Source organism: Pelecanus crispus, chromosome 10 (genome assembly GCF_030463565.1).
Source record: "Pelecanus crispus isolate bPelCri1 chromosome 10, bPelCri1.pri, whole genome shotgun sequence".
NCBI classification, from domain to species: domain Eukaryota; kingdom Metazoa; phylum Chordata; class Aves; order Pelecaniformes; family Pelecanidae; genus Pelecanus; species Pelecanus crispus.
Window position 1 is genome coordinate 40,408,347 of NC_134652.1, and position 16,315 is coordinate 40,424,661.

Genomic DNA, 16,315 nt, shown 5'->3' on the forward strand with positions numbered 1-16,315 from the left:
GTTGCCATATTTTCTCCCTATATCTATCTACAGATACATGTAGATAGATCAATATATGTCTCTTACTTTTTCCCTGTTGTTTACAATTAGAAGAAATGGAAGAGTAGAACATGAGTTTGATGTTCTCCTCCTTGGTCTTCCTTGGTGCAGGGCAGCAAATCCTCGTCCACAAGTCAATCCTCTCTAAAAAGTCTGTGGGTAACACCGTAGCACCCATCCCTCCCGTGAATGGGTTAGCATTAGGATAGCAAATACCAGGCAGAAATTATTTATGGGCGTAGTAACATGCCATCAGTCTGTTGTCTCTGTGAAAGGGCAGAAACACCCATTTGGATTTAGGGCAATTGGATGTCAGCACTCCCTGATTAATACAACTTGGCGCCAGGTGGGCAACAGTGACCTTACTACCAATGGGAGAAATCACAGTCATCCTGTGCCGGTACTTTAATCCAACAGCTTGGTGTCTTTGATCAGCGTCTTCCCGCTTTCACTGTCAATGGAGATGTCCTGGTACAATTTTGTGTTCCTGTGTTTGTGAACGAGCTAATAAATTGTGATAATGTGACGGAGCTTGAAATAAATTCAACTTTACTGTAATGTTATGCAATGGACAGTAAAATAGGTAAAGAGCTGGTCTTCTTCTTGATATTTTTGTTCCTGCTGATGCCAGCGTTTATCTGAAAGGGACATTTGAAAGTAAAAAGCTACATTTGTACATCATGAGAGAGAAGGACATCTGGTACCCAGAGGAAGAAACACAAAACATAGGCATTTCCCATATACAGGGACAGTATTTAAGAAATATTTATTCTCTGCTCTCACTGCCTGCTCTGCCTGACTAATCTGGGGGCAAGCATCTCCCTTTCAGCCAATACAATTCCATTGAGACCTGAGAGTGCTCTTCACGTTGCAGGATTAGACTCTGAGAGAGGTCTGATGAGCATGTTATCGTCTTCCCCAACAGCGTTTTGAGTTCATACCCTTGGGGTGGATTTGTTGCTGCAGGGGTTTGTCAAGGGACATCTCTCCCCGCCCCCAAAGTGTACTGACCCAAATGGATCGATATCTGGAGGGAATGCTGAATGTGAAGGGTTTTGCGTGCGGGGTGGGACCTCTGAGAGGATGAGTGGCAACGCACCATAAAGAAATACAGATTTGCTCTCAATGCCTCTCAAGAATTTGCTTTCAGGCATTTCCAGGCTCTGGATCTTGCTGGTTGTGTAAAATACACTGTCGCTGTGCCATGATTCTGTCTGTTGCCTGAATGTGGCTAGATCTTCTGAGCCCCACTCAAACAGGGCGTAGTTGAAGGTAAGGATCTTGTGTGGACATGACACAAGGTGCTTTTTGTTTTGCTTTCACCCATACGACCATTCATAGATTTCCCTTTGTCCAAAATCACTCAGAAATATGTGAACCTGAGCTTTTTGGAGTCATTTGAACAGGTGGGGAAGAGGGCTGGCTGGCACAGAAGGGAAGGCATGGGAGCCCTACCACCATTTGCTGCATCTGCTCTTCCTTACATCACTTTCAGATAACGAAGCCTCCTCGTTACATGAATTCGATTCATGTCCTCTGCCACTTTTCGTTCACATTTGGAAATGCATCTCTCTTAATAACATGAATCCAATTCGGAAAACCTGCCGTGACTTCAGGGTACCAGGCAGGCAAACAGCAGCTGGGTGCCATGAGTAGAGTAGACCCAGGTGGGTTATTTCGCTAGGACTAAAATATGTTAGGTTCAGATGTATAGAAAAAATAGTCACAAAATTGAAGATTTGAGGTCACTTTTGCTTTCATTTATCACAAACTCATTTTTTTTAAAGTGCAGCAACAGTAGAAGCAGCATCCTAAAAAGAAATTAGTTATCTCTTAAGAATCATAAGGAGATGGACTGAGATAAATCTCTTACGTAGTGGACTTGGAAATAGGGTTTCCTTTTGTGATGTATTTTTTTCCCCAGCCCACCTGTGGCTCTTAGGCTCATTGCAGGAGCGTGTCTTCTTGTGGGCTGGGTCTCATCATCACCATCCAGGTATTGCAACTCAAGTTATTCTAGTCTTTCCAGAGATTCAATATTTCTATCTGCAGAAGTGCATTGCCTCTACGATGGGTAATATAGTGACCGGACCAGCCAACAAAACTGAATATAAGGACGACAAAATAGATGATAAACAAGCAGGTGTTTGTCACTGAGGAAGGCTCCAAAATTCTGGTTTTGTCCACCCAAAATGGTTACGTTCGCTCTTATCACGGAGTAGGTGGTTGGTTCCCATTTGGTTGCAATTTACATCCAGTTGGCAGCGCACAGGTGGAAAGAAGCCAAGTTTTCTATCAAGATGACAGTTTGGTAACAGATGTCTAATGTTTCCCAACACATTTAGCTCATGTGATAGGAATCGTGAGCTAGTTTAGTAAAGCTGAGCAGTTGGGTAATTGCAAACCTTTGCTCCTCGCATTTTCTCATTCTTTTTAGCTGCCTTGGTAAGGTGATTCTCTTTTTTTTTTTTTTTTTGTATTTGTAGTTTTGCGGGGGAAAGCTTGAAATGTGTTTTGGAGTAATTGTTGTCCTAGGAGGCAATCACTCTTTTAAATGGTTGGAAACCTCCAGCAGTGCAAGAAGCCACATTTTCCTCTCCCATTGTGCATAACAGGCATTGCCCAAATGCTTGGGCTGTGGCTCCTGCGCTGCTGTTTCAAAGTAATGGGACATGTGGACGATGGTATTTACTCCTGATCCCCCCGATTACTCTGGTTTCTTGCATGTGATGCCTCTCCGTGCTGAACAGGAGGCTGAATCAAGGCATTTTAATTAGCGAATCCTTAAGAGTATGTATTTTATTTGGAATGAGAGAAAGAAATGGTGGACCCAAGCCCCAGTTCTTCCACAGGAGGGCACTGATACTCGTTAGGGCAAGATCATTACAGAAAGCCAGTCGATTGAGTGAGATTTCAGTAGGTACAGGTACCTCTGTCATTCAGAGATTTGCAAGAAACCTTGGAGAAGAGCTTGGGAGATTCCACAACATGCTCGTGTTTGACCTAGATCTGAGCGTTTCCTCCTCCATAATGTTTTCAGACATCCCCTACAGAGAAGGTATCGCTCCTCTTAGCTACAGGAGTGGACCATAAGCTCTGGCAGGGTTGGTTTGGTAGGGTAGGTGACAAAACCTGGTTTCAATAAGCAAAAAAAGTCCCATTAAGAGTGCATTGGGAGTTGATACCTGGCCTCCCACAAGCTCTTGTGAAAATCTCAGCCTTAATTCTAAAAGTTCTTTATTAAAGAACAGACTTTTTGTTGTTTCTCCCTATTTGGATGACACGTTCTCTGTATCTTGTCTTTTTGTGCGCTTCCAGCTGTGATTTTCCAGGCGTTTTGGCCTGTGATGGCTGGGGCAAGATGCACAATCAGCAGAATAGCTGGAGCGGAGAAGGGCTCTTTCTTAGTTATGTCTAAGTCAACTAGAGTCAGAAAACCCCAGAAATCTCAGAATAGAAAGTTTGAGCCTTGCATCTGCGTAGCTCCAGAATGTCACTGAACGGGGGTGTGCTGCTCATCAGCATTCATGCCTCCAAGCTTGCCCGAGATATCTTCCCAGTACACCTCTTATCTATTAATTTAGGAACTTAAATCACTAACTCTTCCAGAGGTCAAAAAGTCATTTGCTTGTTTGAAAAGTCTCAGAGCACCAGCATACAGCTGCATATTTAGAATATAACCACCTTTCTCATTAGACTGCTAAGTACCAGATGGGAAGACGCTGTGGCATCTGCAAAGTGGTACCCAGAAGAAATACGCCCTGACCTGGCACAAATGTATTTTTCCCACAGAGTGCTGAGTTATTTCCAGGTCATCTTGCGCAAGTGTGCCCAAACTGTCTCTACCATTCATCCCACCTCTGTTATATTCCCAGGGAATATCCCAAGCATCCTCCCCGGTATCTAAGTGTAGCAGATTTCTTCAACCTGGTCCAGAACCGAACATGTTCCTACAGACACACCAATATTACTTTTTAAACTTGTTCTGTACTTCTTTGCACTGTCCTCCCAATGCCTTGAAAGGGTCCCTTTTCTTTCGGAGGTGATAAAATTAAGATATCACATATGTTTTTCACTATAATTTTGTCGAGCGAGGAGCACATGTTCCAAAACCCTGGGATGTTCTGTTTAGGGAGCGACATGCTCAAATTAAGGAAGTTGAAGGACAGACGTTGAATTCATATTCTAAATTTCAGGATGAGGATTACGCCCTGATTTCTGATTTAGGAGATGGCTTGGGAGTATTTGCATTTCAATATTTTTATTTAAGTGACTGAAGAGATTCTTAAGCTTTGCAGGGCTGAAGTGCGTAACTCCTGTTAGTTTACAGGATTTTGATTTGAAAGTGGACTTTGACCTTTGTAGCTGGGAATAAAACAGAATTCAGGTGTGACTGTCGTTCGTAAGCATGTGAAGGGCTTGCTTGCTTGCTTTCACATGCATTTTGGTTTCGCTATATATTTTTGGAATTTCTTTTGTTTTTTGGATGCCTGTTGCACAGTATGCAGAAAACTGCATCCAATTTGTTTTATAAGCTTCATTGCACTTGTATGTACTAACTACACATAAGCAGTCTGTCAGAGAGAATTAGCCAAGAGATTTCAAAGAAGCAATCACAATAGTGCTCGCAAGCACATTTTTAAGCAAAATAATAAATGAACACTTTTTTTTTACTTTGAAAACCATCAGCAGAGCTTTTGGCTCCTGCGACTCAAAACACAAAACGATGAAGGAGTTGGGACTGGAGCGGCAGATCCCGTCCCCCATCGAACTGAGGGATTTTCAGGAGAATTGGTGGAATTTGCAGGGGCTGGGACTACGGTCCTGCTTGTCTTGCCAGCACCGTGCCATGTCTTACCTAGTTTTTGTCCTCTCAGCATCACGTGATGTGAACTGTACATCATTTTTGTAGGACTTAGCTGTCTTTCAGGTACTACAGGGGAAAAAACATTTCCCCTCTCTCTCCCATATGTTTTTGGAGACCCTAACCCTTCTGACACACTGCTGTTTGGCATCTCTCATCACCTGCTTGCTCAGCTTTGAGAAATCCTCACTAGTTGCCCAGGGGGGAGACGGGGTAGCTGGTCCCCTGCCTCCCTGGGAGCACGAGGTGGCTTCCTTCCGCATTTTCTTTCCTGCCTCCTTCCACCAAGAAGGGAGGCTCCCAAGCCTTGGGCAAAGGTAATGCAGGGCTTCTTGACCTGAATTTTTGCATCCGTTGTCTGACTGTTGAAGGGTAATTTTCCATGCTGGGATTTCATCTCCCTAGCAATTATAAATCATTAAGGATATTGTAACGGTCAGGAACATGAAAGGTAATTCATGCGCTGTCTATACGTTTATCATGAAAATTAGACTCATCTCATTGCTCTGTCACCCCTAAAATGACGTGTCTGCTGTGATTTAGAAGGGAACATATAAATACATCTTTCCTTTAGCAGAGGTTTTTAGTGGCAGGTTTAGTATGCACCTCATGATGAGTACAAAGCAATCGATAAGCAGCTGTGTCACACAAGGTTATCCCAAGTTCAGAGCAGGCTCGGTACTGATTGCTTTCCAAAATCGGATGCATCAGGCTGCTGTGGCCACAGGAGCAATGTCACCGAGAGGATCTGGTGACAGTGTAATTAATAAAGCAGTGATTAAGTAATTTGTCAACAGCAGCCCCGAGATGAAATTGCGCTTTATTGCATTGGATTTGGGGCTTGATGATGTGACCTTTCTCCTTTCTTGAGACCTCTTTTTAGTTTTCCCTTTCAACTTCAATTTTTTTTTTTCTTTCTCCCCCAATGTCATTGCAGTTTTAAATAGACTAAAGAAGGTGGTTTGAAGGGAGTAAGTCAGTAAATCAATTCCATCCCATTATTGAATTAGAGACAGGCGTGATGGGCAAGGTACGTTAAAAAGATAGAGAGGTGGAAATGTAGATATGATTGTGGCTAACGCTATGATGCTTTATCTTTACGCTAGCTTTCTCATGCTCAAATGAAGCATCCAGGTGAAATAGTGGATTATGGTCTATCTGTTCATTGCAGGATATTATGGCTAAAATTAAGTACTGAAAACCAAGCCAACTCCCCCTTTACAGCCTCCATGCCTCTTTCCATAATCCCGTCAACACTCTTTTCCCATACAAGTCAGTGTCACCAGCGGCCAAAGGTTGTACACGCACGGGGACTTCTCTGGCAGCTGAATGTCAAACTTTATTGAGTGGGTGGATCCTGTTCAGCCATTTCCCCTCTGAGCCTTTCTAAAAATACCACAAACCTTGACAAGGAGCTATTTTAGAGGAATCATATTCATGAGGATAGTCATGGGAAGCTTATTTTGGCAGGCTTGCATGTGTTCAATTTGCATGCTTCCTTAGTCAAGGGCTTGGTGAACTTGTGTTGCGAGCCAGTTGGACATGGGCTTAAGAGAGAGCATCTGGATTTTGGGACCTCCTGGGTTGGGACGTCTACTCCAAGTGAGTTTATAGGAGGAAAAGAAGTGAAGATATTCTTACAGCAATGTTGATATGTGACTGAAGTCATTCATTTCAGGCATTTGCACACCAGCCTGCAGCTTATCGGATCTGATTTCATAAAACCTGGCTGTGATTTCTCTCCAGGGACCTTAATGATCTTGCCACTTTCAATAAACATTTATAGAAACTACTGCCAGCCTGTGGATAAGAGAAACTTCTATGAGAGACTTTATCTTCCAAAAATACTTAAAGACACCAAAAAAACCCCACCCACAAGAAGATCAATAGAAAATATCAAAATGTAGCGTTCGCTGGGTAGCTGGAGCTGAATTGCAGTACCAGACATTTGCATTGTAGGCATGTTTGCTTTTCTCACTTGGAAAACCGTGCACATCGGAGCGATGCTATAATTGGGACCAGCAAAACGATGAGTGTGAATAAAAGCAAACTGTAAGAGATAAGATGGAAATTAAGCAGGTAAAGGCTGTTCCACGCTCATGCCATTCGGGTATGGTATTGCGCAGTACTCATGTTTGCACCTCTAAGAAATTTCCGTTTTTTCGCATAAAAAAATCCAGATACGAAGCCGAAGCTGCCTTCTTCGCCAACCTGAAACTGTCTGATTTCAACATCATTGACACCCTTGGAGTCGGAGGGTTTGGACGAGTTGAGCTGGTAGGTAACCTTTTCTTCTTTGAAGTTTGCGTGATGTCCTAGAATAAGTAGTATTATGAGTTTTTTAATTTTTCTTTGTTATTACACATGAATAACTGGAAGAAAATTATGTGATAGAATTACATATTTTTCCAATGGTTGATGAAAGCTGAATTACATTTCCCGGTGAATAAATATGTACAAATAAATGCTTTGCAGTAACCAAGAAGAATTTATTTGCTAGGTTGAGAGAGGAGCATACGTCTTCTCTCTCCAAGTGGTCCTATGTTCATGGCATCGATTGCCTTTTAAAAGCAATCTGAAGAGTTGTGCGGCTGTTGAGTGCTAAGATTGAAAAAGCAACCTAAAATCTTAGTCAAAACTGGAGTAACGGTATGATGTCCCTTCTAAGCAGTTTCTAGTTCAGGTCTAGAGATAGATCTCCTTGGTTATCACAAAAGCTGTAAATTCAGTGTCTGAACTATGACAACACTTCACAGAAAAACACTTTTTTTTTTTCAGAATTTTAGAGAAAGGGGAAAATCTGAGCTTGCTTTTTGCTTTGCTTGGATTTAGAGCTCTGTAGTCTTTTTTAAAACAAAGCCTGAGCGGGAGGAGACTGAAATGGCAGCCGTTGTGTGACCCGTGTGTAATATCATGTAAATACAAAAACTTATAATAGAAAGAGGGAGCTTAGTTTACATCACAGTGCTGACCACAGAGGAGCTTCCGATACCGGACACTGGTAGAGTATGTTAGGAACTCCTGTAAGTTAGGGGCAGAAAAGCGAACAGAGTTACTGCTGCCATCATGAAACTTTGGGAAAATCCCCACTCTGTAACCCTGTGGGAGCCAAACACACCCCTAGTGCTGGGAACTGGAAAACCAGCAAAATGAAGTGTTTCAGTGATTATTTGTGACGTAATGGGTAAATTCTGTGTTAAAAGTGCGACTCACTCTTCCATGTGATTTATTTCTGATTTTTCCTGTTTGGATGTATGTAAAATCGTGTGGAGGAGAATGCTGGTCCCTTCCTGGAGTTTGGGTTTGGTTTTTTATTTGTTTCTTTATTTGATATTAGCAACTGTTGTTTTGGAAGACAGTCACAAGAGCTGATGCGTAGCCTGGGAAGGCTGTCCTTGCCCCGCTCCTTCTATAGTCATCTGCTGTGGAGGATGCTTTAGAGCAGGAGTTTAATTCCATTTGTGCTCAACCTCCCTTTTGAAGGCCCTTCCCCCTCTGTTGACAACAGCATGAAGATCTGGAGGTTTGTCTCCTAAATTAACATCACCGCTGGCTTTGCTGCCTGAGGTGACCTGTAGTGAGGGATCCACCAGTCTGGGGCTTGTTTTGAATCTTGTGGAAGACCTCATGAGGTTTGTTTTCATTTTTAAGGCTTTTTTGGTGCATGCTGTCAAACTTTGAAAACCTCAAGATGTTCCTGGGAAGGTGCTTGAGTTTGTCTTCATAAAGGGTTGTTTATGGGACCCTCAAACCGCACAGTGGTTCAAAACAGACTGGACTGTGCTGTTGATGGCCCTGGGCCCCTCCTCTAGCTCTGGCTGCTCACAGCTTTAATTTGGAAGCTTTAAGATGTTAACAAAACCCAGATCTTATCGATGCGTGACGCTTGGCCAGGTGTGAGGAAGAGCAGGAGTGGACATACTCTGTCACTTCAATGTATCAGATCACAGTCAAATGAAAATATTGAAATCTTAGGAGCATTTCGATTACCTCGCAGGGGTTTTCTTCAAGGGTGGGTGCCCCTCTCCTAAGCAGGAAAATGCTAGTTAAGGTCATTTTCTGTAGTTCTTAAGTACTGAATTACACACAGAAGGACAAAAGATATTTAAAAGTTTAACTTAACACTCCAGATTTTGTTATTTTTCTTTACCACCAAGGGAAATATAGTTACTAAAACAAGAAGATACTCTTTTTGTTAAAACTGAGCTACCTCTTGCTTCTATATTCTCCATGAAAAATAGGTTTTATAATCTAAGGCTAAAAAATGAACTAATGCAAAATGCGTCAGAGGAATTGACTCTTTTATTGCCTGCGTGTGTTACAGTAGCCTGCTGGTGCACAGCAACATTGAAATTTGTTCCTGGAAAACATTCACATTTTTGTGTTTTCCAAGAGTAAAACTGATCAAATAAATAAAGTACATAGCAAAGAAGAGGATTTTTATAACTTAACCTTGGCCACTGTGGGCAAGCCCCCCCCAGGGCATCTCTGTATACCCTTCAGGAGGGCAACTGGTGGTGTCTGGTTGGAAACTGGAATGTCTCGGGCTTAATTTGGGTCTTGCTGGCCAAGAAGGAATAACATTCCTATTAGCCTGCATTTTAATTTCCAGCTGTGGTTTGTATCAATATACACTGCTTTTCCAGACACCTCTGTGAATGCTGCCTGTTTGGAGAGGTCATCCCTTCAATGCATTCATACACAAATACGTGGCTTTTAGGCGAGACAGCCTCAAATTGAAGTAATTTTCCATTCTATGGAGATTACATGTAGAAATATCTTCTTCATCTTGCTTTTCTAGGTATTTTTATTTTCTGTACATCAAGAGACGTTCCCAACAGATTAGCATTGGTGTTGTACATCATTTACTCAGTTTTTTGATGGCTACCTGATGCCTCTTGCAACATGCCTTGTCCTTATGGATGCTGTTCTCCTTCTTCATCCGCAACTGGGCTATGCAATCAGCTTTTATCCAGGCTTCTCTCGAGGGGAGAAACCAGCTGAGTAGTGTCTGTGCTCTTTTAGAAGGGAACCAGCTCAGCCACTGGAACAAGAGCAAATAAAGGCTTTTGTTCACTTACAGCAGGACCTGTATGATCCTCAATGTTTGAAAAGCAAACAGGCGGGTTGGGAAGACCACAGTCTGCCCAGGGCCGGCCGGTGTCACATTCCTAGGACAACCCTCCCGCATTTCGGAGGGCTGCCAAGTAGGACCAAGCTGCTCCGGGACATGTCTGCCCAGCCGGTGGACACCTCCCTTAGCAGGGCAGGAAGAAAACAGTAGGAGTGGACTTCTTGTTTTTTAATAGCCCGGATTAACAGATGCATCCGCTATTTTTTGCAACTCAGCTTCTCAGCACTGTATCAGTTAAGCATCTTCTGTGTTGGCATCCAGGTGCCTCAATAATACATTGGAACAGGGAATGAATATGTCATCTCAGGTTCATATCCCACCAAGCACTGCTTTGCAGAGGACAGGGATGTAGGTCAGGTATCCTCAGCCTTCATAAATCATCTCTCCTGAACTTTATTGCTCTTGTCTTTGTTCTTTAATTTCCTTTTAAGTCCTGTGTTTCTAATCATCTGCCCCAGGTCAGTTATTTTGGATTTAAATCAAGATTATTTTAGACAGCTCTGAAATAAATGTATTGGAGTATCTGAACGTACGGGGTTAGAGTCAGAGCAGAAGAGGTTAGAGCAGAAGAGGAGGCTGCGGGGAGACCTTATTGCAGCCTTTCAGTACTTAAAGGGGGCCTACGGGAAAGATGGGGACAATCTTTTTAGCAAGGCCTGTTGTGACAGGACAAGGAGTAATGGATTTAAACTAAAGGAGGGGAGATTTAGACTGGATATAAGGAAGAAATTTTTTACACTGAGGGCGGTGAAGCACTGGCACAGGTTGCCCAGAGAGGCAGTGGAGGCCCCATCCCTGGAAACATCCCAGGCCAGGTTGGACGGGGCTCTGAGCACCCTGCTCTGGTTAAAGCCATCCCTGCTCGCTGCAGGGGGCTGGGTGAGCTCTAAAGGTCCCTTCCAACCCAAAGCATTCTGTGATTCTATGATTCTATGATTATTGCTGTGAAATCAGTTCATGTAGGTGATGGCTGAGCACAGGTAGACTGAAAATCAGGTCCGCACCTGAACACGTGCCTTTTTGTTATATTGATTTACGCAGTTATCACGTCCAACAATCACTCAGAGATGGAGGAAGGAGAAGATTTTAAATCACTCCTGTTGTTATAAAATTGCAAAAATAATGTATTTTCTCCACACCCCGTCACAAGTTTGATTGAGACTTGGTTTCAGCTACATCTTTGTTCACTTCTCAGGACAGATATGCCAGTGAAAACATATAGACTCACTCGCCGTCTCTGCACGTACACAAGCTTGGACGGAGCTGTGCCTTCTGCACTCCTATGGGTAACATATGGCTTGGGACATCCTGAAGGCAGCAGGCAATAGGCAGATTAGGGACAGTCTCAGTTTTTAGCCCTGACTTGACAAAACATTTAATCATATGTTTTATCATTCAGCAGTTTTGCGGAAGTCGGTGGCACTTAGAGCACATATTTCAACCATATGGTCATTAAACCTCAGGCTGGAAGGGACCTAAAGAAATCGTCATGCAGGCAGAGTCAAATGTACCTAACCATTTCTCACCAGTTTTCCCTAATTTGTTGTTGGAGTCCTTATGGAAGGACGTGCCCAGGCAGGTTTTTCCTACTACTTAAGATCTCCCTGCTGTAATGTGTAGTAGGCTTGAATAGAAATACATACGACCCTTGAGGTTGGGTTGTATGCATTTGAAGACCATTATCACATGAACCCAAAGAACTCTTTTCTTTAAAAGAATAAATGCGCTGCTTTTGAGCTTTACATCTAATTCATGCTTTCCAGGCCTGTGATCGTTCTTGTTACTCAGTCTCCAGCTGGCTCTCACCTCTTTGGAATGATGCCCAAACCAGGCACGTTAGTCCAACCTGGACCTTCCTCTGCTCAGGTAGAGCTGGACAACTCAGGGCAGCGCTTTGCCAGTGCTAAATGGTGTCTGTTTTATTTCAAGTCATCACTTCAATTCTTAAAAATTAGTTTGAATTCCCTTTCTCTTCTCAAAAGTGCTCCCAGCCCTCTCCAGCTTGATTTTAATAGATGCAAAGTTAATAACATTCTTCTGATTTCATAATCCCAGGCATTAATCAAAGTGTTTTATGGTGCCATATACTAGACAGACCCCCCTGAAGTCCTTTTGGCTTGATGGTGGCCACTAAAAGCTAAACTCCTTTACAATATGGAGATTAATAAAGACATACACATAAAAACGAAGCCTTAGTTTCAGCCACATTTTACTGGGGCTATACAAGACCTTTTTAAAATGGGCAGTATGGCATTTTTCATTTTTACTCGTGTTTTAAGAGAAATCTGTCCACAGATTATGAAGTGCAATCAAATTTATTTTAGCCTCTAGCCTGTTTTGTAAACAAAACCATTAGTGAATTAATTAGATGGCGAGGAAAAGAAACGCCATAATTGTCTTCCAATAAACTGACAGATGCATAATTCACATATTTATTAGTGGAAATTTCCAATTGCATAGTTATCCTTTTGTTCCAGCTGTTACGAAGCCTTTTATTAGAAAGATCAGTCTTCTCTTTGAAATCCCTTAATTTTTATTTTTGATTGTCAGGAATCCTTTGGCCTCCTTCCTTTATAGAAAGAATGGGCATTTTGGGTGCCCTCAAGGCAAAGAAATTGGGATTTAAGTGAGGGATTTGAAGATCAGGTTCCTGAGTAATTCCCACATTCATCTGACAGTGAAACTACTGCAACTGAGCTGAGCAAAATACTGGTTACAAAGATTTGGTCCTTTTTTTCCTTCCCTTCTTAACTATATGCAGGATGCTTAATTTTAATGATACTGTTAGATGGGGCTGGACCACAGCAGAGCTTTTTTTTTTATTTTTCCTTTGATTCTTAATTCCTAATGGAATTAAATACATCCTTTGTAGACGGAAACGTATTCTCAGGGCTTGTCGGTTAATGGACGGGATATTGTCAAAGTTTGGAAAGATGAGATGCTGTTTGTAGCCCATCAAATATTGTCATGGGCCAGATCAGGATCTGTCAAGCCGGAGGCTTCAGCTCCAGTTGGAGGCAGGAATAAGACGTAAAAATAGGTGCTATATTGTGGACAAAGCCAAACTCAGGAGCAGGGCCAGATCGTCTATGGGGTTGGAGAGTTTAGGTCCATCCGATATTTTCAAGAAACCACAGCAGTGAGTTTTTCCATTTGGTTTTGCATATTTTAGCTATATAACCCTTCTGCTATTTACTTTTTATTGGAATGATTTTATGCATGAAACCGTTTACATTCCTCACTGCTTTTTAGCCTTTTCATTCTAGACATTTTTGAAAAATAATATTTACCTCTGGGCTTTATAGAAAGACACAGATTTTAATACATTTCCCTTGCTTATAAAAAACTTAGTTGTGCATGTTGTCAAGCATTGAATATCAATTTTCAGTACAGGGATCAAAACATAGAATTACAGCTTTTTAGCACAGTATTTGATTAAGCGACTTTAATTGTTAAATAGCTGAGGTTTCCTAAGGACTGTGCATTTTTTAGTGGATACTTAGGTGTATTCATAGAGTATAATTCTGCAGTTTATTTTCCTGTAGAGTCCCATAGCGCTCAGATTGTGATATGATATTTAGTGCTTTCCGAACCAGCTGAATCTAGATTTTTTCAAAGCAAATAAGGTCACTGTCATGGACCGTTTCCACCCTGCTGCCCACGTGTAATTAATTCTTGATTCATCCTTCAAAATTTCAGGCTACAGTATACCCTAAAGACTTAATTTTTACTCCGGTATTTTTCTTTCCATCTTAGGTCTTTTTTTTTCCAGTCCTGACTTATTTTCCAGTCTAACCCAGTCCAATGGCCATGCCTGTTCGCATGCAGCATGCTGCTAACCCAAAACTAACGTGATGTCGAGCACGAGGCGGAACGGATATAGCGGGAAGCACCAGGTAGCATAATTTGGATGTGCAAACCACAATTTCTCTCTAAGCCTTAGGTCAGGAGAGTGGCTGAATCTGGCCTTAAGGACATGTGCAAAGTACCTTCAAAACCCTAACGGAGAGATCTGCAATACCGAGCACCACAGTAGGCTTTGAGGCGTAAATATGAGCGAGGTATTTCCTTGCTTGCCTAATTACAAGACATTGCTGGGAAGAAAGCAAGTTGTAAGGCAATGAGTATTATGATGGGGAAATCTGTTCCATCCTGGAAGAACATAAATATATTTAGTACTAAAAGCATGCTGTACTTTTTTGCTGGGGGGGGAGAAGTCGCTGCTTTGTTCGTGCAGCAGTTCAGCTGTTGGGATTAGGAGAGCTCAGCTTGCAAGTGCTGTGCTCAGCAACAGCTGCTGCTATTTTTGTTACTTTGAATGCATCTAGCTGGGAAACGGTAGAAAATAAAGGACCTTGGACATACCCAGCAAGCAAAAGCATTTGCACTTCAGTTCCTGAGCACTGCTGTTGAGTCGGTTATTACTTAACATGATAAGAAGGTATTCACATTTCATGATAGCACTAATTTGTGGCTCCATTATATCCGAATAATACACATACAGCAAAATGCACGGCTAGCAAAAGCCCTTTGGAAAAGCATCTTTGTCATTATAGAAGTATCGCCATGCCCACACAGGGAGTGCAACAGGAGACATGAGCCACAAGAAACTTGTCTGTGAGTCGTGGATGCAACAGTTCAAGAAAAGCTTCTGTCCGGCTCCTAAAAGCTCACCGTTACTGCATGTTTAGGAAAAAGCCACATCTCCAGAGTAAACAAAATATTTTTTACTTGCACAAACTCCGCTCCCCGTGTGTGTTCCCGTTTAGCTGGGAGCCCAGCCAGCTGCCTTGAAGATCAGCAGAAAAGATTCATGAGCAAGGTTTTTGTGAGTGCGGTGTCCAGACGCTGTGAAAGTTCATGTTCAAATAAGTCCATTATATCAGCGAGAAGAAATCTGGGGATTTTTAAGTGGCAAACATCATTTCAGTTTTAACCTCTATGTAGCTGCCAAAATGAAGGAAGGATAAACTATAAATATGTGTTCAGCTCTGCTTTCATTCCTTTGGGTCTGCTGCTCTTTCATGGCTTCAGGGGTCTGCACAGGGTACCATAGTGGCAAATATTATCTGTAGCAGCTCCCTGGAGAAAAAAACAAAATTATAAGGCTTCTTGGAAAACCCACAGCCATGCAAGAGCTGTAACCCACAGGCACGACATCTGCGGTAAGTGGGAATTCAGAAAATCAGGAGAGGGTCTTTGCTCTCTTCTCCTAGAAGAACACGCAGGAATAGAAGAGCAGACATGCATGACATAAGTGCAGTTAAAATAGCATAGCCTCAGGCTAGGTATGGGAGGGTTCAGGCACCTCACTAGTCTTCACTGAAAATAAATCCTTCTTTTGGGGATTGTTCTACATCCTGGTAAATATTTATTAACGTTTACAGATTCTCAAAGTCAGCTCACATTGTGTCAGTTCAGCTCTCACCGGAGTTGCATGGAAATTGCTCACATTGCAGACTATATATAATACACATATATGATTTAGAGTAAATAGAGACAGAGAAAGAGGAAGGATAAGAAACATACAGATACACCCATTTACTCCTTTTTTCCATCGAGGCCTGGATTTCATCTCATCAATATCTATTTTCCCAGAAAGTCTGAAAAAGCACTGAGATGTAAAACCATATTTATTTGTATGTGAATTATAGCTGTGTTAAAAAAAAAAAAAAAAAAAAATCCTTGAGCGCACTGTGTGTTTTGGAAGTTGCAGAAGTTTATACACCGTAAAGCAAAGCAACGCTTTTGGAGCAGTTCCAACATTTTCATATAAGCACGGGGAGCCCAGGAGAAGCCAGCTGAGGTCTAATGAAACGAGGACTTAGAAAAGCAGGAGAGGTTGGATCTCTTCCCTTTCTCTTGTCCTTGTCCCTCTTCTCGCCATCTCTCCTTCTCCTCTTCTTTTCTCTTCCTCTTCTCCCCTGCATTTGCATCTTGTCCCAATCTTGTAGCGTTCCTCTTCTACTCAACTCACTACCAAGACATCTTCACCCCCTTCATATTGAACTTTTAAAAGTTTCTCCACTGAAGCAGCATTATTTTCTCAATGCTGAGAAGTTAAAGGTAGTCCTGTGAATTCAAGTTATTAGCAGCAAAATGAAGCCCATTTCCCTGCTGTGTCCTTGTGTCCTCTTCAAGAGAACTTCTGGTCGAACGTATTTTCAGATAGTGACCCATCTGTTTGGGTTCGCTCAGGGGTAGCTTTGTCATGATGACTCAGACTGCCAAAAAACCACCTGGTGACATGGGAATGGGGCATCACGCTGAGGCACAGC

The 16,315-nt window shown here is 42.3% G+C and overlaps 1 protein-coding gene across 2 annotated transcripts in view; it reads left to right on the forward strand.

The window, feature by feature from the left end:
- Positions 1 to 16,315, forward strand: part of PRKG1 (protein kinase cGMP-dependent 1) — a 539,578-nt gene that overhangs the window by 502,556 nt on the left and 20,707 nt on the right. For both annotated transcript variants that reach the window (XM_075717461.1, XM_075717460.1), the window contains exon 10: positions 7,084 to 7,180. In XM_075717461.1, the coding sequence (XP_075573576.1) occupies positions 7,084 to 7,180 (97 nt within the window). The remainder of the gene's footprint in view (positions 1 to 7,083; positions 7,181 to 16,315) is intronic.